The sequence below is a fragment of the Engystomops pustulosus genome, chromosome 1 (assembly GCF_040894005.1).
Source record: "Engystomops pustulosus chromosome 1, aEngPut4.maternal, whole genome shotgun sequence".
Classification (NCBI taxonomy): Eukaryota; Metazoa; Chordata; class Amphibia; order Anura; family Leptodactylidae; genus Engystomops; species Engystomops pustulosus.
Window position 1 is genome coordinate 202,633,958 of NC_092411.1, and position 23,048 is coordinate 202,657,005.

General features: G+C 42.5%; 2 protein-coding genes across 4 annotated transcripts; both read left to right on the forward strand.

Moving 5' to 3' along the window:
* The first annotated feature begins 5,233 nt into the window (after positions 1–5,233).
* TRMT10A (tRNA methyltransferase 10A) lies at positions 5,234–22,507 on the forward strand. Of its 3 annotated transcripts, none has more exons than XM_072118275.1 (8): positions 5,234–5,389; positions 14,343–14,626; positions 16,273–16,435; positions 16,520–16,591; positions 16,921–16,995; positions 18,281–18,430; positions 20,919–21,024; positions 22,048–22,507. In XM_072118275.1, the coding sequence occupies exons 2-8, from the start codon at positions 14,382–14,384 to the stop codon at positions 22,272–22,274; spliced, it is 1,038 nt and encodes a 345-aa protein (XP_071974376.1). In that variant the 5' UTR covers positions 5,234–5,389; positions 14,343–14,381; the 3' UTR covers positions 22,275–22,507. The 3 variants fall into 3 exon arrangements, with proteins under 3 accessions (XP_071974376.1, XP_071974366.1, XP_071974385.1); XM_072118265.1 differs by lacking the exon at positions 5,234–5,389 and adding an exon at positions 5,399–5,485; XM_072118284.1 differs by lacking the exon at positions 5,234–5,389 and adding an exon at positions 5,399–5,485 and having other exon boundaries at positions 22,119–22,257.
* On the forward strand, positions 8,809–13,253 carry LOC140128590 (uncharacterized). Its single transcript, XM_072150292.1, has 3 exons — positions 8,809–9,680; positions 10,448–12,557; positions 12,630–13,253. Exons 1-3 carry the CDS (start codon positions 8,809–8,811, stop codon positions 12,930–12,932), a joined length of 3,285 nt encoding a protein of 1,094 aa, XP_072006393.1. The 3' UTR covers positions 12,933–13,253.
* Positions 22,508–23,048: the final 541 nt, after the last annotated feature.

A 23,048-nucleotide genomic window follows, 5' to 3' on the forward strand; every position in this document is an offset into this window, starting at 1 on the left:
CTGATATACACATGTTCCATGTAGCTGTATGAGAGGTACAACTCCTGCTGCAGAAAACATTCCCCAAACGATCACTCTCTACTAATGAGATGTTTGGTCACTGCAGAGTAGGCTTTCAGCCCAAATTCTCTTAAATATTGTGACACTGTATGAGTAGGAAAATCCTTACCTTGCTCAGTGCCAAACTAGTGAACAATTCCAGCTGCAGTACTGAAGCAATTACTCACAGAGATTCTCTGCTTTATACTCTCCTCTCTTGCATATATCTTTTGAGAGTAACCAGACTTCTTAGGGGACTCAATGAAGTTTGTGATGGTGAAAAGATGCAATATTCTAGAAATCACAGACTTGGAAAGACCAACTTCTCTATCTATGGTTTAAGAGTCACTCCTTTGGCCATCATGTGGACAACCTACAGCCGGATAGTTTCAGTCACTTTGGAATGGCACAACATTTTTGCAAAGTCAGTGAAAACTGAAGTTAGGCTGCCAGGTAAATAGGCATTGTCAGATAAGTAAGGAAATAAGCACCAGGTGCCATATTAACACCAATAACCTGCAGGTATCCTAAAGTGCTCTCTAAAGTATACCTGTAACTTTGCCTTCTTTGAGAGCTTAAGCCTTTCCCTGTTCTTACCATGCTGTACTCTGCATACTGTATATAAAGAGCTTCCTGTTTCTGACTCCTTCAGTTCATTCTAATGGCATCACCATTAATGGCCACTAAAAGTGCCTCTTTCTTTCACAGTCTGTCCCACTGACAGACACAGGAAGAGGGGAAGGAGGAAAACAGGATGAGCCATACTCTCCTGCTGCAGGCCCCTCCTATAATTAGAGCTCAGACATTGTCAGGATCAGTGGTAGTGGATCCTCTGTACCATCACGGATGATGACATAAGCCGACACCTAGGACCAGTGTCTAAGTAGTTTCCAGTCTTCACCAGAGCCTGGTGCAAAGCAGGTTGGACTTGTTGCGGCGTGGTACCACCAGGTCGTTCCACAGGCCAACTTTGTCTTCAGTGGGGGCCAAGGCAAAGTACAGAATCATAAGCCAAACTCGTGGTCGGGGACAGGCGGCACAGGATCGGAGTCAATAACGGAACCAGGGTCACAACGGGGATTCAGGAACACAGTAAATCTGAGGCACTAGGCACAAAAATCCGCCGGGGAATGCTGGGAGAGGCCGGCTTTTATAAATGTCCTGGAAATGGCCAGCACCAATTAGTGGTGCGCTAGCCCTTTAAATCTTCAAGTGCGGGGCGCACGCCCTAGGAGGCAGGGACGCGTGCGCCAGGCTGCCGGAGCAGGAAAGCAGACAGGTAAGGCAAGGAGATGAGCCACAGAGAGGCACGGGTGTGCCCGTGAGAGACATGTAGAGAGATTGCAGACAGCACTCATCCAGACACAGACTGCTTCAGATAACCCACCCTCCCTCCATAACCACACACAGCTGGAATGGAGCCAGGTAATGTAAAATAAAGTTTTTTAAAGTTTAAAAATCAGCATAGCTATTGGAACCTGTCACCAGCTAAAAATTACATTCCTGGTGACAGTTTCACTTTAATCTGCAGTTAGCAGATTTTGAAGCAGTAGAAGCATAGAAGTTGAATTTATACTATTAAAAGTAAAATTCACCACAACTTTTTCACAACTTCCATCAAGGCAATGAAGTTATCTTTGTAGGTACAGTTCAATATGGAAATCTTTTCCCATAAAACTTTATTTGACGGCTCATTCCCACAGACAAAATGGGAACCAATATATTGGTCTCCATTCACGTCTATGGCTCCTGGTCACGGTGCAGTGAGCACCATGACACTGCACAGCGAAATATAGGACAGGTCTGCTCTATGGAGAGGGGAGGGGTGAGCAGGCTCATCCCTCCTCCTCTCCATTGCGGTGATGTGTGCCTGCCGGGCCTGTGCATGTGCCCTGAGGCCGGTTCCACACTCAGCATATCAGTTCAGTTCCTGTTTGCAGCGTTCGGGCCGGGAGACCCGGGCAGCATGCATTGCAGGTGTGAGGCGAGTTCATCGCATCACACTCGCAAGTGTGGAACCGGCCTTACTCTGGTCAGCTCAGTATACAGATCTAGCAAAAAAGGAAAAACCTAGTGGACTTTTTAAAGGGGATATCTAGTTCTTGGGACAATAATAACAATCTAACCTCAAAATAAGAAGCCTCTGTCCACTGTATATCTGTGGGGCTCGAAAACTGCAACAAATGAAGTGAATTTGACTGAGAGCCTTTCTGGCAATGGATAAAAAGCTACAAAAAACATCAGTATAAACAGGCGCTATAAAATCATGAGATGAAAATTCTTCAATGAGATAGTAATTTTTTTGGCACTTTTATGTAGATGAATCTGCCTTTTGAACTAATTAAGATTAGATTAAAATAATCTTTCATAAAAATGAGTAAAAGTTAGGCATAAGGCCCTTAGTATAACGCATTTCAGGTTACCATGACCCATCATTAGATACAGGCTTGCTTTTTATGTGTACCCCTCTGGCTCATTATGGTTATAAAGTATTTGAGGAAATCACCTTCCGACAAAAAGGCCGTATTAAGGATCCATTCTGCCAGGTTCGGACCCTTTACTGTTACCCTATATAGAGTACAGTATATGCATTGACTAAGTTTTGCCCAGATGAGCTCTACTATTGTGTGAGGCTCTTTGTGGACTGTTTCTTGACAATCGTTTCTTACCTGAGGTGCCGCCCTCTGTGTGTTCTTTTTAACCTGTCTTGTGTTATTCTTCTTCTGGTTATGTGCACCTCATAACTCCAACACTGGAGGAGCAGTATCAACCTCAACTGGGAAACCAGAAATGGTTAATTATCCACAAACACAAAGATATTCTGTAGAAACTTTAGTAGACAAGACAATGCATTGTATAACGGCAGTCTATGTTATTGGGTACGATAAACATTCAGAAATATTCATAATAATTAACCTTTTTCCACAAGTCAGATACAATCTGAAAGATGAGATACTTTTCTTTAATATGACAAAAGTATGCTACTAGATACCATAGAACTAAAAATTGCATGTGACACTCCCCCTGCAGCCTTTAAAGGAAACCTACCACTTGAAGTGGCCGGTATAAAGGGGAACTACCGAGCACCAGCTCAGGGTGCGCGATGCTGCGGTTTAAAACACTAACAAAACTAAGCTCCGGCACCAGCTCACCCTGAGCTGGTGCTCGGTAGTTCCCCCTTATACCTGCCATTTCAAGTGGTAGGTTTCCTTTAAACTTGACTCATCTCAAGGAAACGTACCAAACTTATCAAATCAAGCATGATAAAACAGTGATATCTTCTTATATTTGTTATCTATGGCCTCCTTCCTTCTAAAATCAACTTTTATAATTTTGCTAATGAGCCTGAAGGGCTCTGAGGGGTGTGTAAGGAACTTTGTTATTAGCTATGTCAGCACTGAATCAGCTCTATTCCTGAACGGTGGCTACACTCACTGCCATATCCAGCTGAAGAAAAAAAGTTTCATATGCAATATTATGTAGTTATAGGAAAGACACTTGTTAAAATTTGTATGTAAAAGCATCTATGATACTTGTACACATATTAATGCGACCTCTGGAGCAAATCTACATTAGTAAATATGGTAAATGGCCATAGAAAAATGTGCCAAATCTGTTAAGAGGCAAATCAGAACTGCAAGTCTGATTAGAGAACAGCTATGTTGGTAATGCCCATAGACTTCAACGGAGACTTCTGTGCACAGTTATGGCAGGAAGAGTCTGTCTACTGTTTTACTATTAGAGAAATAGCCTAAAAAGCAGTATTCTGTCTAAATAGTGGAGGTTGCAGCACGGGGATGAACCCGAAATGTGGAGTGGAATGCTTACAAAAGAAGTTGTTTCTTTATATACATCTCCATCTAGTGGTTATGCTTAGGAATGAGCTAAATGTAAAAGCACATGGTTATGAAACTCTGTACGTAATACTACAACCTTTTAATACAGTTCCTCATATTGTGGTGACCCCCAACCATAAAGTATTTTTGTGGCTATTTCATAACTGTAATTTTGCTAATGAATCATGATCATAGTCAGTTATCCCCCAGTAACAAGTAGTCACAGCTACTGCCCCAAAAGCCAGACCAGAAGACACATTGATTCCCATAGTAGCCAGTAGTCACAGGGATTCCTCTAGTAGTCACAGGGATGACATAAGTAGCCAGCAATAACAGGAATGCCCCCACATGGAAAAAACATATATACTTTCCTCCTTCTCTCTGCTCGTGCTGCCTACTTCATTTTGATGCTCTGGCTGCATAATGACATCATGCGTCAGCCTACCCGGGTCATCTCTTGCCACAGGCCTCTGCGGCATTTGACCCTGTACAATACTGTAATTAAACAATACTAAAAAACACAGCAGATTTTCTACATTGTGTTACCCTTTTCAATCGCTGTAGTGGAAGGAGAATGGGCACCAGCTGGGATTTTGGGGACTGCGCATCTTCCAGCCTCAGGGCGCATTCACACGGTGCGTTGCGTTTTTGACGCATTCTGGCTTCAGCCTCAATTACATGATAAGGTTACATTGTGTTTCAGCAGATGCAGTGAAAACGCAATGTAACCTTAGCATGTAATCAAGGCTGAAGACAGTGGAATGCGTCAAAAATGCAACGCACAACGCAACGTATCGTGTGAATGCGCCCTCAGAGTTAAATGCAATGGTGAAACGAGGGGCGTATTACGGATCTGCACCATCTGAAAAGTTGGAGGGTTTGTAAACTCAAACCGCTCAGGTGTTGTGCATATGGATAGTAGTTACAATCAGTTACGTATAGAAGTAGATAACAAAGTGGTCATGAACATGGGGTGCAATATATGACTGCTGAGGGTCTAACCTCTGGGAACACTGGAAAAGAGAGGTCTCATAGGGGAGTAATGGGGTTCAGTGTAACATTTCCCCTTTGTTACCACTATGACAAAACCTGAAATCATGTGTATGGGGGGGTCTTCATATTTTACTATATATATTCAATTAACATCTTCTTAACTAAATTCCTGAAAAGTAAAAAAAAAAGATTCATATGGCCCTGTAATATTCAGTGAGAAATATATGATGAGGGGAGAATTCTCCACAATGCTCCTATTCTTCTGGTAGCCATGTCCATATTCCCATAATAAGCACTACTGCCACTGGTGATACAATAACTATGGTCACACTAACCCTGCAAATAAACTGCTATTTTCTCGCCTTTGCCAGTGTCAAGAATGGCGGCTGCGAGCCTGTGCGACCGTGACGTCAGAGGAGCGACGGAAAAGCCGTGTTCCTGTCAGCACGTTGCAATGAGAGCCTGGAAGAGTTTCTGAGGGGCGGTTTATATGTGTGAATAGACATCGGCGGTGTGTAGCGGTAATGTATATCTGCCTGGACGGAACATGGCGCATCTTATCTCTGTATACAGCTTCTCAGGGGGCAGTAATGTCAGATTCTGGGCGGGTTTTTAGGGTGTTTTTGAGATGATATTTACCACTATTTCTGTAGTCTGTGGATGCAGGTAGCCAGTACTAAAGGGACCTGTCCTAGTTATAGTCACATAACATTACAATATACTTTCTGTTACTACAGAAATCTGTTTACATTTTCTTATAAGAACACCATGTTTACTAAGAGTTATACACATTTTTGACAGGTTTGACATAAATCCCATGGCTTAGATTCTGCTGAAAATTTACTTAGATATAGAGTCTTAGGCTGCAGTCACACATTGCGTTTTGCTTGCGTTTATGGCATGCGGTTTTAACCCCTACGGGACTCAGCCTCTTTTGGCCTTAAAGGAAACCTACCATTTCAAATGGTAGGTTTAAGCTGTAAACACCGAGCACCAGCTCAGGGTGAGCTGGTGCCGGTGCTTAGTTTCGTTAGTGTTAAAACCGCGGTATCGCGGTTTTAACACTTTTTAAACTTTATAGCAGAAGCCGCTTCGGCGCTGCGCGCGACCGTGCGCGCGCAACGCCTGCGGCATTTCCTATGTAGGCGCGCACGATCGTGCGCACGCAGCGCCGAAGCAGTTTATGCTATAAAGTTTAAAAAGTGTTAAAACCGCAATACCGCGGTTTTAACACTAACGAAACTAAGCACCGGCACCAGCTCACCCTGAGCTGGTGCTCGGTGTTTACAGCTTGAACCTACCTTTTGAAATGGTAGGTTTCCTTTAAGGACGCGGCCCCATTTTTCAAATCTGCTCTGTGTCCCTGTAAGTGGTTATAGCTTTGGAACACTATGAGATATCCAGGGGATTTTGAGAATGTTTTCTCGTGACACATTGTTCTTCAAATTAGTTTAAAAATTTGGATGGTATCTTTTGTGTTTAGTTATGAAAAAAGCTAAATTTTGCAAAAATTTGGAAAAATTCTTTATTTTCAAAGTTCTAAATTCTCTAGTTTTGATGCAGACAGTTATAGCACCCAAATAAATTCATAACTTACATTTCCCAAATGTCTGCTTTATGCTGGCATGGTTTTTTAAGATTCCACATATTTTACTAGAATGTTATGAGGCTTAGAATCTGGGGCCATTTTTCAAATTTTTGGAAAAATCACCAAAACTAATATTTAGATGGACTTGCTCAACTTTTAACCCCTTCCCAACATGTGACGTAATAGTACGTCACATGTCGGGTGCCGGTGCATGGAGAGGGCTCGCGGGCCGAGCCCTCTCCATAGCCGGTAAGTCTTTGCTGCATATTGCAACAAAGACTTACCGGTAACTCCCACGGTCGGTGCGTGGGAGCTGCCATCTTTCTGAGGATCGTCGCTCCCCGTGATGTCATCGGGGAGCGGCGATCCGTTGCCATGGTAGCTTCGGGTCTCACGAAGACCCGAACCTACTTCGGGTTAACCCATTCATGAGTAGTAAAATCCCCATATACTGCCATACTGTAGTATGGCAGTATATGATAGGATAATACAGACACCCTTGGGTTAAAGTACCCTAGGGAGTCTGAAAAATAGTAAAAATAAAAATTAAAAAAAAGTTTAAAAAAAAAGTATAATAAAAAAACCTAAAAATTCAAATCACACCCCTTTCCCTAGAACTGATATAAATATAAATAAACAGTAAAAATCATAAACAAATTAGATATCGCCGCGTCCAAAAATGCCCGGTCTATCAAAATATGATAAGTTTTTCACTGCGTTTAACCCCGTAATGGAAAATCGCGGCCAAATTCGAAAATGGCACTTTTTTTGCCATTTAAAAAAATTTTAAAAATTCTATAAAAAATGATCAAAAGGTCGTACAGTCCTTAAAATGATAACATTGTAAACGTCATCAAAATCCGCAAAAATCGGCACCACCCACAGCTCTGTACACCAAAGTATAAAAAAGTTATTAGCGCCAGAAGATGGCAAAATCCCCCCCAAAATTTTTGTACAGGAGGTTTTAATTTTTTTTTTTATGTATGAAAATATTATAAAACCTATACAAATTTGGGATCCCCACAATCGTACCGACCCAAAGAATAAAGTAGACATGTCATTTGGGGCGCACAATGAAATCTGTAAAATCCAAGCCCACAAGAATACGGCACAAATGCGTTTTTTACCAATTTCACTGCATTTGGAATTTTTTTCCTGCTTCCCAGTACACGACATGGAATATTAAAAACCACCATTTTGAAGTGTAATTTGTTACGCAGAAAATAAGCCAGCACACAGCTCTGTACATGGAAAAATAAAAAAGTTACAGATTTTTGAATGTGGGGAGTGAAAAATGAAAACGCAAAAACAAAAAAGGGCTGCGGCGGGAAGGGGTTAATTGACTGTGAGAGGCCTAAATAATAGCTAGGTTAATTGCTATGTCACATTGTACAGGCTATAATTTTTTTTTTTATTTTTTTTATTGTGGACCTATAGGGGCTTATTTTTTTGCCACATGAGATGCACTTTTCTGGTACTTAATTTTGGGGCATCTATAGCTAATTGGTGAGATGTTGGTGGAGGAAATGAAAATCATCAATTTCCATAACGTCCCCCATGACGGCCCACTAGGAGGATGACCCTTGACCTCTGTAGGGACAGGAAGCAGAGAGGTTAAAAGCCTCCCCCCCACATCCTCCCGCCAGTGTCTTCCTGTCCCTACAGGGGTCAGGTCAAGAGAGGGTCTCTCTCCTCCTAGGGGGGGGGGGGACGTTTTTAAAAAAAAAAAAAAAAAAACGGAGAAGGATCTCCATACTTACCACCTTACCTGGGGTTACGCCGACTGCGGTCCAAGTTCCCCTCCGGACAGATCCTCGGTTAGCCCGGCGGCTGCGGGCTCTCCCTGGACGGAAACATCGTCCGGCTGGCGTCCTCTCCGGCGGGCTGGTCCGCCAGACTCTCGCGCGGACGCAGGGAACTACGTTTCCCAGAATTCCTCCTGTCCGATGACGACTTCCGGTCGCGACCGGATGTGACCGCGGCGCCGCGCGCGGAACGCGGAGGAGGCCACCGGCAGGGGGATGGGCTCCCCATGAAGGTACTTAAATCCTCAAAAGCGGGTAGTCAGTTGGTCTGAGGTCTATGACTCGTTTTCTTCTTGGCTGGCCGTCCCAGACATCATAATGGCTGATGAGGCAGACTTGGGCCTACTCCACCCCCCGGTGCACGTGAGTGGTGCTGTGTGGCAACATATACAATTGTTTTTTGTTGTGATCTCCAAGTCATTGTCTCCTTGCCTTCCTTCCCTAGGAGCAAGTTTCTAAGGGGAAAGGCAAGGAAGAGAAATCAGGGAAGTCTGAAAAGAGTAGAGAAAAACCTGAAAAAAGCAGGATTCCTGTTAAAAAATGCAGTATGTGCTTCCGTACCCTACTAGAAGGCTATAAGAAGCCGATCTGCAAAGCCTGCATCGAAGAATTTATGCGGGAGGAGAAAACGTCTTTTATGGACGAGCTTAAGTCCTTTATAGATGAGAAAGTGGTTTCTTCGGTGGCGGTGGCAACGCAGGGAGCCCCCCCACGTAAGAAAGCTCGGATAGTATCGGCTTCCTCCTCAGAGGAAGAAGAGGGGTGCATTTCAGACTCTCCTTCCTGCTCTCTGGCGGGAGACCAGGATCATCAGGATCGTGAGCAGGCAACAAGCTCCCGCTACTTATTCCAAAATGAAGATCTGGACGATCTTCTGAAAGCTATGCGGGATACATTGAACCTTGAGGACGAGGAACCCCCTCTTTCTCGTGAAGATGAATTATTTGGGGGACTTAAAGCCAGGAAACAGCGTGTTTTTCCCCTTAACGATACCCTTAGGGGACTAATTAGTCAGGAATGGAGAGACCCTGAGAGGAAAATCGCGGTCTCTAAGAATTTCAGGAAACGCTTAGTCTTCGACCCTGAAGAGTCAAAGGATTGGGACTCGTTTCCCAAAGTTGATGTACAGGTTTCCAAGGTCTCTAGGAAGATGGACCTGCCCTTTGAAGATTCGGCTCAGTTAAGAGACCCGACGGACAGAAAATCTGAAGCTCTTTTAAAGAAAGCATGGGAAACCTCCATGCTAAGCCTAAAGTCAAACTTAGGAGCCACATCGGTGGCAAGAACACTATATTTCTGGCTGGGGAAATTAGAGTCCCATATCCGGGAGGGTACTCCCAGAGAAGACTTACTGGAAAGCATACCATTGTTAAGATCAGCTACTGCCTTCCTTGCTGACGCATCTGCCGAAGGAATAAGGTTTGCTGCAAAAGAAGGAGCTCTTACCAATGCCACCAGGAGGGCCTTATGGCTGAAGCAGTGGAGCGGGGACATCCGCTCTAAATCCAAATTGTGCAGCATTCCTTTTTCCGGGGACTTTGTGTTCGGACCCGAATTGGACGCTATACTTGAAAAGGCGTCTGACAGAAAAAGGGGATTTCCAGAGTCCAAAACAATACACAAGAAATCTTCCTTTCGTCCTTTTAGGAACACCGGAGAGACTTACCGTGGCAAAGGTAAGCAAGGACGATGGAGTTATCCCAAAGGAGGTAGGGGAAGGGGTTTCCTTTTCTCTAACCTCCCAGAGGGTCCAGGAAACAAGAAACAATGACGCCAGAGTGGGGGGGCGTCTCCTGGGATTCCTATCCCAGTGGACAAAGGTCACCTCGAATCCCTGGGTACTGTCTATCTTGGAATCGGGCTACAGGATAGAATTCTCATCACCCCCCCCCCTTCTCCAAGGTTTGTCGCTCCCTTACCATCTCTCTCTCACTCTACACATTCCTTCATTTGGCAGGAAGTATTTCATCTAATCCACATGGGAGTGGTGGTGCCGGTCCCTCAAGAACAAGAAAAATTGGGATTCTACTCCCCGTTGTTCCTTGTCAAAAAACCAGATGGATCAAATCGCCTAATTATCAACTTGAAAGAGCTAAACCGCTTCATCGTTTACAGAAGATTTCGCATGGAGTCGGTAAGAACAGCTACCCAACTTATTCACACAGACTCCTATATGTGCACACTAGATCTAAGAGATGCATACTATCATGTACCTATCCACCCCTCATCTCAGAGATTCCTAAGATTCTCGGGTTCTGTCTTACACTTTCAGTTCCGTGCACTTCCATTCGGTATCTCTTCGGCTCCAAGGGTCTTTACCAAGATCATGGTGGAGGTGGTAGCCTTTTTAAGACTACAAGGCATATCAATCATCCCTTACCTAGACGACTTGCTAATTATAGGGAAAGACAAACAAAACCTAATTTTGGCAAGAGAGTCTTCCCTAAGAATTTTAACAGAATTGGGGTGGTTAATCAACCTGAAAAAATCAAGTTTAGTACCCTCCACTCGAAAGACCTTTCTAGGGATCATTCTAGACTCAACTCACCAAATGTCTTTTCTTCCTCAGGAGAAAATATCCAACATAAAGCATCAGATTCGTTCATTCAGACGGAAGGACTCTGTACCAGTCAGACAGGCGATGAAGATCCTGGGGCTCCTCACAGCATGCCTACCGGCGGTCGCCTGGAGTCAGAGCCATACTCGGATCCTTCAGAATTGGATCCTAACTTTCTGGAACAGGAAGTCTTCAGGTCTAGACAAGAAGATCCGGATTCCTTCCTTTGTAAAGAGGGACCTGCTGTGGTGGACGGAATTAAGGAACCTAGAGAAAGGGGTATGTTGGCACCACCTCCCAACCATCACCATAGTGACGGACGCAAGCAGCTCAGGCTGGGGAGCAATCCTTCCTTCCCACTACGAGCAAGGGTCCTGGACTCTAGCCCAAGCAAGAAACAGCTCAAACTACAGGGAGTTAAGAGCGGTCTGGGAAGCGCTAAGATCGAACACAGCCTATCTGAGGAATCTTCATATCCACATTCTCTCGGACAACGTCTCGACAGTGTCCTATTTAAGGAGACAAGGGGGTACAAGATCCCCAGTATTATCGAGTCTGGCTCGTACCATCTTCCAGTGGGCAGAAGAAAACATCCTTTCCATCTCAGCCACTCATTTGAAGGGATCCCTAAACAGAGAAGCGGATTATCTCAGCAGGAGAGAAATCCTACCGAACGAATGGTGTCTCAACCAGGAGATCTTCCTACATCTAACCAGCGTCTGGGGCATGCCCCAAATAGACCTATTTGCCACGAGGGAGAATTCAAAATGCCAACAATACTTCTCTCTGGAGGCCGGCGAGTCCAGAGACCACTTGGACGCGTTCAGCCATCGTTGGAGCGGAAGTCTCATGTATGCCTTTTCCCCAATTCCCCTAATTGCGAGAGTACTCAGAAAAATCTTGCTCGACCGGTCAAGGGTGATCCTGATCTGCCCAAACTGGCCAAAAAGAAGCTGGTACCCACTGTTGAGGTCCCTATCTGTCCAGCAACCTTTTATTCTACCGATTCAGAAGGACCTTCTATACCAAGGTCCGATTTTCCATCCCGATCCAGGAAGACTCCGTCTGGCGGCTTGGATCCTGAGTTCGAGTTCCTAAGGTCCCAAGGTCTCTCTCGGGCTGTAATAACTACTTTGAAGGCAAGTAGAAAAAAGGTTACTTTCGCCATATATCATAAGATATGGAAAAAGTTTGTGACCTTTTGTGGGGCTAATCCCCCCTCTCAGTCTAACCCAAATATTTTACAGGTACTAGACTTCCTGCAAAAAGGACTAGAAATTGGTCTTTCTACTAGCACTCTGAAAGTCCAAATTTCGGCTCTGAGCGCATTCTTCGACCATCCCCTGGCGGACCACAGGTGGGTCAAAAGATTTATTGCTGCTGCAAATAGAATTAGGCCTCAGATTCTGAAGCGGGTTCCCTCCTGGGATCTCTCCCTGGTTCTGGATGCTCTCTCCAGACCTCCCTTTGAGCCTTTAAAGGACGCTAGTATAAAAAACTTAACTTTAAAGACTTCCTTATTAGTAGCTGTGACTTCAGCTAGAAGGCTGGGGGAACTCCAAGCCATTTCTATTAGAGAACCCTATATGTGTATTCTCCCTGACAGGATAACTCTGACTCTGGATCCAAGCTTTGTTCCAAAAGTGGCGTCTAGGTTTCACAAGAATCAAGAAATAATCCTTCCATCATTCTACGGGAATCCTTCTTCAAGCAAGGAATTGGAGTGGCATTCCCTGGATGTAAGGCGCTCGGTCTTAGAGTACTTAAAAGCTACAAAACCCTGGCGCAAAGATCACAATCTCTTTGTTCAGTTTCAGGGGAAGAACAAAGGGGTAAAGGCATCCAAAACCACGATCGCCAGATGGTTAAAGACTGCCATAGCCTCTTGTTACACAGAACAAGGGAAAGAAGTTCCTCCTAACCTTAAAGCCCATTCCACCAGAGCCATATCCGCCTCCTGGGCAGAGAAGAGGGGCGCTTCTCTTGAACAAATCTGCAGAGCTGCCACCTGGGTTTCTTCATCCACCTTTGCAAAACACTATCGGCTGGACTTACCCAACTCACAGGATCTCTCCTTCGGTCAGAAGGTTCTCCAGGCTGTGGTCCCACCCTAACTCTACTAATTTTGTAGATCTCCTAGTGGGCCGTCATGGGGGACGTTATGGAAATTGTGAATTAGACTCACCGGTAATTCGGTTTCCATCTAGTCCTCCATGACGGCCTATATATTTTTCCCTCCCATGTTTCTTTCACTTTGTTGAAAATTCTGTATGTGATTCAAACAAGACAGAATAAAAATATGTTGTATCTTCCACCGGTGTAGTTATTTGGTAGACACTGGCGGGAGGATGTGGGGGGGAGGCTTTTAACCTCTCTGCTTCCTGTCCCTACAGAGGTCAAGGGTCATCCTCCTAGTGGGCCGTCATGGAGGACTAGATGGAAACCGAATTACCGGTGAGTCTAATTCACAATTTTTAGGAACCTTTTTTTATTTTTTTTTGCCCGTTTACCATACCGTAAAAATAATATATTATTTTTATTCTATGGGTCACCACGATTACGATAAGACCTCATTTATATAGTGTTTTCCCCCCCCCCATTTGCAGACTTCGGGGCTGCCCAGAATAGGATCGGATCCCCCGGTAAACAGCACGGGGGATCCGATCCATAGCAAAAACACCCTTACACGCCGCGGTCATGACCGTGTGTAAGGGGTTCGCAGTTGTTACAGCGTTCGTGAGCCAGTGCCAGAAGCAGGACATTGTAGTGCGTCCTGGTGCGTGAAGTATCTAGCCACCGGGTCGTACTATAACGTCCAGGTGCGCCTAGGGGTTAAACAACTGAATAGGAGAATTGCCTAATTACATCGTTGTCAACATTGTGTTTACCAACACACATGTTAACGCTTTAACACGTTTGTTAACAAACACATATTCACATCACACGCAATGTTGACAATGATGTCATTCGACAAATCTCCTCTTCAGCTGTTTAAAAACTCATGCGTTAACGCAACGTGTGACCGCAATCTTAGAGCTCATTGGCGTTGTTTTTCACATTCATGGTTCAGTTAATCCAAGGGTGCCTCACAAAGCTATTGTTTTCAATGGGTGTTCACATTGGCTTGTTTTATAACTGATCTGATGTTCATGGAAAAAATTATGAAACCTCTAAGGGTGCGCAAAAAAAACCTGATTGTGTTTTTTTTCACTGATGAGGCTAAGAAACCAGGCGTTATGTTTTCAAAGCACCAGCGCCATTGTGAAACTACACTTAATCTACACCACATTTGTCATCCAGCAGTGACTGTGATAAATGTTGCGCAGTTGAAAGCTGAGGTCACACCAGCGTTTCACAGGTTCTTTTTCCCTTTTCATTATTTATGGCCAACAAAATAGTGCACCAATGCTAGAACATAATACAGTGCCCCCAAGCTAGTTTTTCATACATAGAGCCCTCCAATGAATCTAGATATACACAGTTTCCCCATATCAAAAGAATAAAACCACTTTTTTGTGTTACAGGTTCAAAGCATAATAATTGCATGGAATATTCGTTGTAAGATGGACTCGGAGCCACCAGTTGTCCCCTCAGAGACCAGTAGACCTTCCCTGCTATCACCTAATAGTGACGAATGTAAAAATGGTGATAGTCCATCCACAGCAAATAGTCATACAGATGTAGATTCTGCTAAAACTGAAAATGATTCTCTTGGGGATGGATGTAAAGGACCTGGGGTCATGTCAAAGAGGCAAATGAAGAAACTGATCAAACAAAAACAATGGGAAGACCAACGAGAGCTCCGAAAGTAAGTGCTTAATCTAGGTTCTGTTCACACTTCCACCTAAAGTATACATAAAACCCATTACACTTTGTATACAACAATAGAGTACCATCTGACAACCTGAGCCAAATGCACTAATGGCCAGCTCGCATCTCTGTAAAGTCTTCAGTTATTTGTATCAGGTACTGTAAGCCAAAACCAGGATAGATGTAACCCACAGGTACATGTCTTTTAATTATACGCTACCTTTGTTCAGATGGCTTATGGTTATGCACTTAAAGGGAACCTGTCAGAAATTGGCCAGCAAAGTATTACCAGTATGTTGTCAAACAGCTGAACAGCTTCTTGATCATGTTTCTTTCATGGCCCAGCTTGGCAGCATCAAAAAAATCGACTTCAGGTGTTAATTTCAGGTAGGCAGAGAATTTAACACTGATATCTAGCCCCCCCCCACCTCTGAAACACCCCCTACCCTGTGATTAGCATCATGCCCCAGACTTCAGGAGATCTGGTCAATGATGTCTCTGGACGCAGGAGCATCAATTACAGTGATGGGGGCTTTCTGAGGCTGGAGAAGCTTGACTTCAGTATTAAACTCTCCGCCTCCTTGACTTCATAAAAGCAATTTACACCTCACTTAAAAGTTGATTTTTAAAGAAACATGAAAGAAACATAATCTACAAGCTGCTCAGCTGCTTGATAACATACTGCTAGTGGATTATTTGGCCAATTTCTGATGACAAATACCTGAACGGACAGTACAATGATCTCTCCAAAGATCTTTTTATAACCAGGCCTGTGACCAGGACAAGGGGGCATCCTCTACGCCTAGAGGAGAGGCGATTCTACCATCAACATAGACAAAGGTTCTTTACTGTTACTCTCTGTTGCCAGATATTGTAATGGCTGATAATTTGAACATGTTCAAGAGGGGGTTGGATGCCTTCCTGAATAGCAATAATATACGGTAACATTGTATAAAAATAAAACTTTTTGTTAGTAGTTTCTGTTGATCCAGGGAGTTATTCTGACCACCATATTATGGGTTGGGAAGGAATTTTTCCTGCTTTTGGTCATTTAACATCAGCCTTGCCGGGTTTTTGCCTTGTTGTGGATCAACGCTTTTGTCTGATTTTTACCTTTATGTATTTATTGTGTCATTTGTCTTGCATGATTGAGCAAGACCAGTCATATTCATGGAGGGCTAGATGAATATACTTTGTCATTTGTCGAATGACTTCTTTTTTTTCTTCTCTAAAGAGAACTTTTTGACTGAAAAAATGTAACGCAAACAGTTTTTTTTGAATATTCCCTTATATAAGGGAATATGTCACAACCTCTCCCTACTAGCCCAATTAACAGAAGAAGTAGAGGGTACAATAAAATTGATTGACTTCTGAATAGCGACATACACCATAGTCTGCTATTAGTTACCACTGAAATGGTATGGGAGCTGTAGGGGCAGTGCTAACCACATGAATACAGCACATTTATTATTCCTAAGTGCATGATGTATGCTTTAGCCTTATACAAGAGCAGACCTGTCCTTGAAGAAGGTGTCAAATCATCTTTGATCAGTTGTATATGTTAAAGTAAAAAATAATCTTGTATTGTTTATTCTTATCTTGATATCGATTGATATCTTGTTTTTACTTCTTTCTAACATATAGGCAAAAACGAAAAGAGAAAAGGCAGAAGAGAAAGCTGGTGCGCCAGGCCCAAGTAACACAGAATCAGGAAGACCATCTCAATAAACGTACACGCAGGGAGATCCGGCCAAGTAACATGCGTCTTGTAATTGACTGCAGCTTTGACGATTTAATGGCATTGAGAGTAAGTATATGGGACTGCACTAATTTTGTTATGTATTTCCTTCTTTTTTTTGTGTTTGGTAAGTTTTTTTTATTTCTCTTGTAGGATGTGAAAAAGTTAAACAAACAGATAAGAAGGTGCTATGCAGAAAATCGCAGAGCGATTCATCCTGTTCAGGTAACCCCTTGGATTGTTTAAACAATAAAATATAGTTGTAGTTCCTCCAGTGTATATGGAGTAATTCCTGAATATGTTCAGAGAATGAGAAGAAAAAATTTTTTTTGTATTCGCTTTCTCATGTACTCTCCATGAATTATTCTGGAGCACAATGTTTTACACTGGAAAGACTGTAAAGCAAGAGTCAAACTTGGCATAAACGTTTTTTTTAAAAAAAATCTAAGTTATCCATAGTCTTTAAACTGATAATATTTATTTCTACTGTTGCTCTTTTCTGTGCTTCGACCTTGATTTTTCACAAAAAAATGACATTGTTTTATTTCCTATAGTTGTATCTAACCAGCCATGGTGGGCAGCTGAAAAGTAACATGGAGGAATATGACAAAGGATGGATCAATTGGAAGGTTGGTGTACAAATGAGAAAATACAGAGGTTTTCACATGTGACAAATAAAATATTAGAACTTATAGGACAAACTAGCAGCTGGTAACAACCAGCTATGAATTATTCCTAAATTGGGAGGAATACAATGTTTCTTTTTTCAGTTTTATAAGGCATTTATAACGCACAAGCGTGGAATCGACGATGTTCAATAGTATGAGAAGTTAATTACTATTTACCTTTTAACAAAATTGGCCAGACAATGGTAGAGATCAATGTGAAAGTTTGTCATACATCTTAAGAGACACAAAACCATTGCTATTGCGTTTCTCTAATTCCCAATCTTCTGTATTCTGCCTTGCTAGCAATTCACAGAAAGGCTTACTTCAGATTATTTATAAGCTGTATACCATTCAGAAGGGAGAAGGTTGTATGACAACAGTTGGTTCTCCTAACTTTCTCTGAGTAGTCTATAGTCTAGAGCAGTGGTGGTGAACCTATGGCACGGGTGCCAGAGGTGGCACACAGAGTCCTTTCTGTGGGCACTCAGGCCATTGTCCCAGTTTCACCAAACCGGACCACATCCACCAAATCTTCCTGCAAAGATACTTAAAAGATACTGCTCTCAGCACTATTTCAAAGCGACATTTCATTGGCTGTTTGAACTGCAGGAAAAGTGAGAAGGTCAGTGGACAGAAATGTATTATCTTTGGAGGTCCTCCTGCTGGACCCACCATTTTTCCTGGAGAGAAGCTACAATGATGGACTGAATTTGCCCACCTTCTTTCAACTCTATTGGTGGCCTTAGGAGAGCCAATACAATTGAATGTTGTTGAAGAACAGGCACCAAGAAGTTACTGCTTAAAATGCCATGTTGGCTCTTCATGGTAAATAAGTTGATTTTGGTTGTAGTTTGAGCACTCTGTCTCTAAAAGGTTCGCCTTCACTGGTCTAGAGCGACAGCTGCTAGACTACTGATTCCTACCAAATATGTCAATAGGTGAGACATGCTATATGTAACATGGCATAAAATGTAAGGAAATAAATCCCAGTGTACATGGTACAAAAGAAGTGTCAGGTAAAAATGTTAGTGAGCAGTTTATAAAAGTGTGCAAAATATTCAATAACCAGGGAAACAAGGGTGCTTAGGTGACTTTCTGGGAATCCCTTCTATGGTGCCATGGCATAATTGTGTGAGGGTGTCCGTTATCAGAAGTTAGTCAAAGCTGGGACAGCAAAATTAAATATAGAGCTGCTATATCACATCTGGTTAAATTTAATCTATTTGCTGTTATCATTTACCATTAGGATATCCATATTAAATCTGAGCATTACAAAGATATTATGAAGCATGAAGACCTGGTGTATCTTACATCAGATTCTCCTGAAGTGCTCCATGAGCTAGATGAAGCCAAAGCTTATATTATTGGAGGCTTAGTAGATCATAACCATCATAAGGTAAATTTAATTTATTTTTTTTATAATGGGTATCTATAGTTTCTAGAATGACATAACAGATGCTGTTGAATAGTTGAGATCATAAGTGGTAAACAGGTGGGGTGTAGATGTGGTTGGCTACTAGGATTGAGGAAACGCTTTACAAATTTGCTACGAAGCGTGTGGTTTGTTTAAATGTTTCAGTTAGTTTATGAGCGGGATATTGATGTCCCAGATTATGGATGCTACCTTCTGTATACAGCTTAATTTACAAAACCTTATCTGGTTTTTCAGAGACATGCTATCTAACTAATACTATGACCTAAAGGGCATCTGCCGTGAGGTTTACTGATGGTAGCCTGCCTAACTTACATGCTGGTTATGTCTGAAGGCCTATGTCACCAGAGTGCCTATTGTCTCCGCCGTCTGATCATATATTCATGCCCCCACTCTGTTAATTTTAGTCTGGCCCCCACTTTTAGTTGGGTGATCCACAGACAATGGTGATGTCATAATTGCTGGGCGGGACCAGGCTAAAATTAAGAGTGGGGGCGTGCATATATGATCAGACAGCGGAGCCGAAAGGCTCTACTGGGACATAGGTCGGAGCGAATCCAGCTCATTTCCATATTTTTGTAATATTCTTTTTAGAAGAATCTGGAAGTTCCTGGACATAAGATAAACCGTGCCATCCCCTGGCAGACGTATAAGTTTGGGCAGTGTACCACCCGTAATTCTGATTGTAGATGTCCTTGAAAGAAAATCTACCATCAAAAATGATAAACCAGGGACACTTACTCATAGATCCAGGCACTTTGATGGTGGTAATATTGTTATATTTGTTATCAATGGCCACCTCCTTTCTAAAATCATCTTTCATAATTATGCTAATGATTGTAATGGTGTTACCGAAAGTTGCTGCAGATTCACAAGCTTTTACAATGAACATAACACATCTCACCCAACCCCCTGCTCTCTCCCTCCAAATTCTGCCTGTATATTGTAGCAGCAGTGGGAAGGGGAAACCTGCTCTGCTCATTGTAAGAACTTGTGAAGCTACAGCACTCAAGGGCTTTGGAAACCCCCCCAGAACATGTCCGGCTCATTAACATAATTATAAAAGTTGAGTTAAAAAGGAAGGAGGCCATGGATAACAAATATCAGAACATTACCAGAGTCACAGTGCCTGGATCTATGAGTAAGTTTGTCTGGTTTTCCATATTTGATTTTGATGTTAGATTTTCTTTTAACCCCTTCACAACTGCCATATGGTTATATACATCTTATTCGCAAATGCCCCGTTCAGAAAGGACATTTATAAACGTCAGGACAGTGACCATCTTCAAACAGCTATGTCTACTGATCCCTGGCATCTAGAGACATACTGGTGTTTAATGTGATATATGGAATATGTATGGATGCACCCTCTACGTATGTAGATGAACTTGGGGGGTAAGACAATGCTGTACATATTTATAACATATTTTGGTAAAATGCATTCAGTTTAACTACTTATTAAAAATAACTTTTGGAAAAATTACAAGAGTGCATTTTTTCACATTTGTAGCATTTATTGGCTAATTTTATAAAAATTAAAATTATTATTATTATTAAAAAAAATTTAAATTAAAATAACTATCCAGTAAGTTTAAAATCTCACATCTCATGAAAAAAAAAAGTAAAAATTGTTTTGATGTTTTGGAAACACTTTACATAACAGAACTGCAAAAATTGACATGGACATTCAGGCATTAATGAGCCTCGGTCACAAAGGGTTTGAAGAATTCTGATAAGTGGGGTTTTTATTGCTAGGATCATGTGTACCCTGGTTTAAATGGACCATCATTGTAATTAGACACTTTTCCCCAAACCTGTAGATGGGGTATGCATTTTACTTTTGGGGGGAAAAATCTTTTTCGGGGGTTTTCTAGGATAAATATATTTTGTATTAGTGACCTCGGCTGCTGTAAAAGCCTTACCTCTGCCCAGTGTGGCTTCTCCTGTCACCCCCAGCCTCTGTTTGTATACAAAGGCTCAATGTTGATGTTGTGCTGCCATTACACACGCACTACAGCTGAGCCCAGTATTAGGGCTCATACGCACTAACGTGTGCCCGCCCAGCCGTAGCTGTACGAGAACAGGTCGGGCGCGCTGGAGAGGAGGAGGAGAAGAGAGCACTGCTCGCCCCTCCTCTCTCCATAGAGAATAGAGCCTTCTGGCCGAAGATAGAGCCAAGCCGAGGGCGCCATAAAAAACTATGGGACACATCTGTACGTAAGTGTGCATGGACCCTTAGGCTGTAGCCAGGGAATGTTGATGATGTGGGGTAAGTGCTGAGCAGCTGTGATGTGAGAACAGAGGTAAGTATTATGCCTTTTGTTTTTCTGTGTGTTTTTACAGCAGGCCATAAATAAAAGAAAAATAATTGATCCTGGAAATCCCTTGAAAGGTTTCATAAACCATAACCATGTTTACACACAGTGTATTATAGAGCAGTGGACTTTTGCAGGGAATTACTTATAAACAAGCTTTGGAACTTGGAATCGCCCATGCGCAGCTGCCTCTGGGGAGTTTTGTAAAGATGAACACTCGCAAAGTTCTAGCGGTGAACCATGGTGAGTGCCTTAATATTTGGGGATGTGTTTTGTTCATGTGTGTGATATATATATATATATATATTTAGGAGGGAAAAAGGGTTGTATAGAGAGGACTTGCTGACTGAGCCCTTTGCATACAGCATGGATGTTTGTTGCAAAGCTGCCAGAAGGACTTAAAAGCTGGATGCATGCAGACGCCACCATATTGTCTCGAATAGTCGCTCCCTGAGAAATCCTCGGGGAGCGAGAATTTGTAACCAAGACAGCCTAAAGTCTTGAACCGAGCACCAGGACCTGTCATTTATTTTAACACTCTGTAGCACACTAGAGTTCTGTAGTGTAGTGCTTTAATGAAGTGTGCCTAAAATCTTTTTTTTTTCCTCTATTGAATGTATTCAGGTTTCCTGTATAAATCCCTATGTCACACATTTATGGCATATCCACCGGATGGGATCTAAATCTATATCGAGAGCAGGGCTACCCTGACCCTTGTCTTGCTGCGGCTGAGGATGAACAGTGGCCACATAATAGGTGTTCTGTGGATATGCCATTAAAGGGAGCCTGTCACCAGGAGACCCATTCTTAGCACCCCCCCCCCCATTCTCCGCAGAGCATAGTACATATACTTTTAAAGAGTTTTTGTATAAAAATAGGTTTTACAGAAAAAAATGTTATACAGTAACTTTTAATGCCGTGTGCTCTGTGACTAGGCACTAGGCACCTGGGAGTGGCTATAGAGGAGCAGGGGGCGTCACTAAGCCGGGTGATGTGCGTTTTCATATATTTGAAAAGAACACTTGGAGCTGTGGTAACCCAAGGGTGGCGGGGGAGACTGCTCCTATACAGCCGCTCCAGGAGGACAAGAGTCAAGTCACAGAGCACAGGGCATTGTGGAAGTGTATGTACTATGGTCTGTAGGGTGCTAAAAATGGGTCTCCTGGTGACAGGTTCCCATTAATATTTGTGATGGGAATACTTTGATCTGTTCTCCCGTATTTTTTTTCTTTATAAACCTCTCCTAAATTTGTAACATTTCCTTAGTGTTTGAGATTATACTTGCTTTCCTGGAGAAAAAAGACTGGAAGGAAGCCTTTTTCTCTGTTCTACCTCAGCGTAAAGGAGCAGTACCTATTGAAGAGGCCTCGGAAGCTCCAGCAGATGTTTCATCTACTCAGGAAGATGGGGAAGAGTCAGACAGCGAATCAGAGACTGAGGATGATGTAACCCAGATCGATTCCATAGACAATGACGATAAGAATGACAGCTGACATCTTGTGAATTTGTATTTATATGCACAGAATGTATATACTAATGTTTTTTAGCAAGGAAAGCTTTACATTTTTACAGTTCACAGCCAACAAAAAAAACTTTTATGAGACTTGTTGTCAAGCAAGAAAGTGTCTTCTCTGTTTTTTGACACATATTCCTAAGGTCTGTTGGAGAGCGATCTGAAAGGCTCACTCGTTAATTTTATTTAATAAAACCTCTATAAAGACAATGTTTATCTTTTATTTTATTGGCCATTTTCTCATAATGTATTGTGTGTGCATTTTATATTCCATTCTGCTATATGTTATACATATGTTTCATGATAACTGCTACTAACGTAGCCCTGGACACTTTTTTCCTTGATTTCTTCCAGGCTTGACTTGTTAAGATAAAGTCAAATCTGATCAAAAAATATGCAATATTTTCTGTCGTTTTCTGCTGGAGACTTTAGTAACTTTGGTGGACCTGGACACACCCCTGCCGGCTTTCCGCCCCCACCTATTCAACTGGTGTGGGTCGTAAATAGCTTAATATCAGCTGAAACGCTGGTTTTAATTATTGTCTGCCAGAAAACTGGAGGACAAGGCTTAGCAAATGCCCCCCACTGTGTCTGGAGTGGGTTGTGGTGCCAGTAGGGATGTGAAGTGGTGCTATGAGTGCATTCTGTTCCCTACTTTAAGACTTTCTTATGTAGCTCTGTAGTTGTTTTGTGTCCTATACAGATGTTTTGTGTTGTATCTACAGATCATTAAATCATAAAACTTTATCAAAGC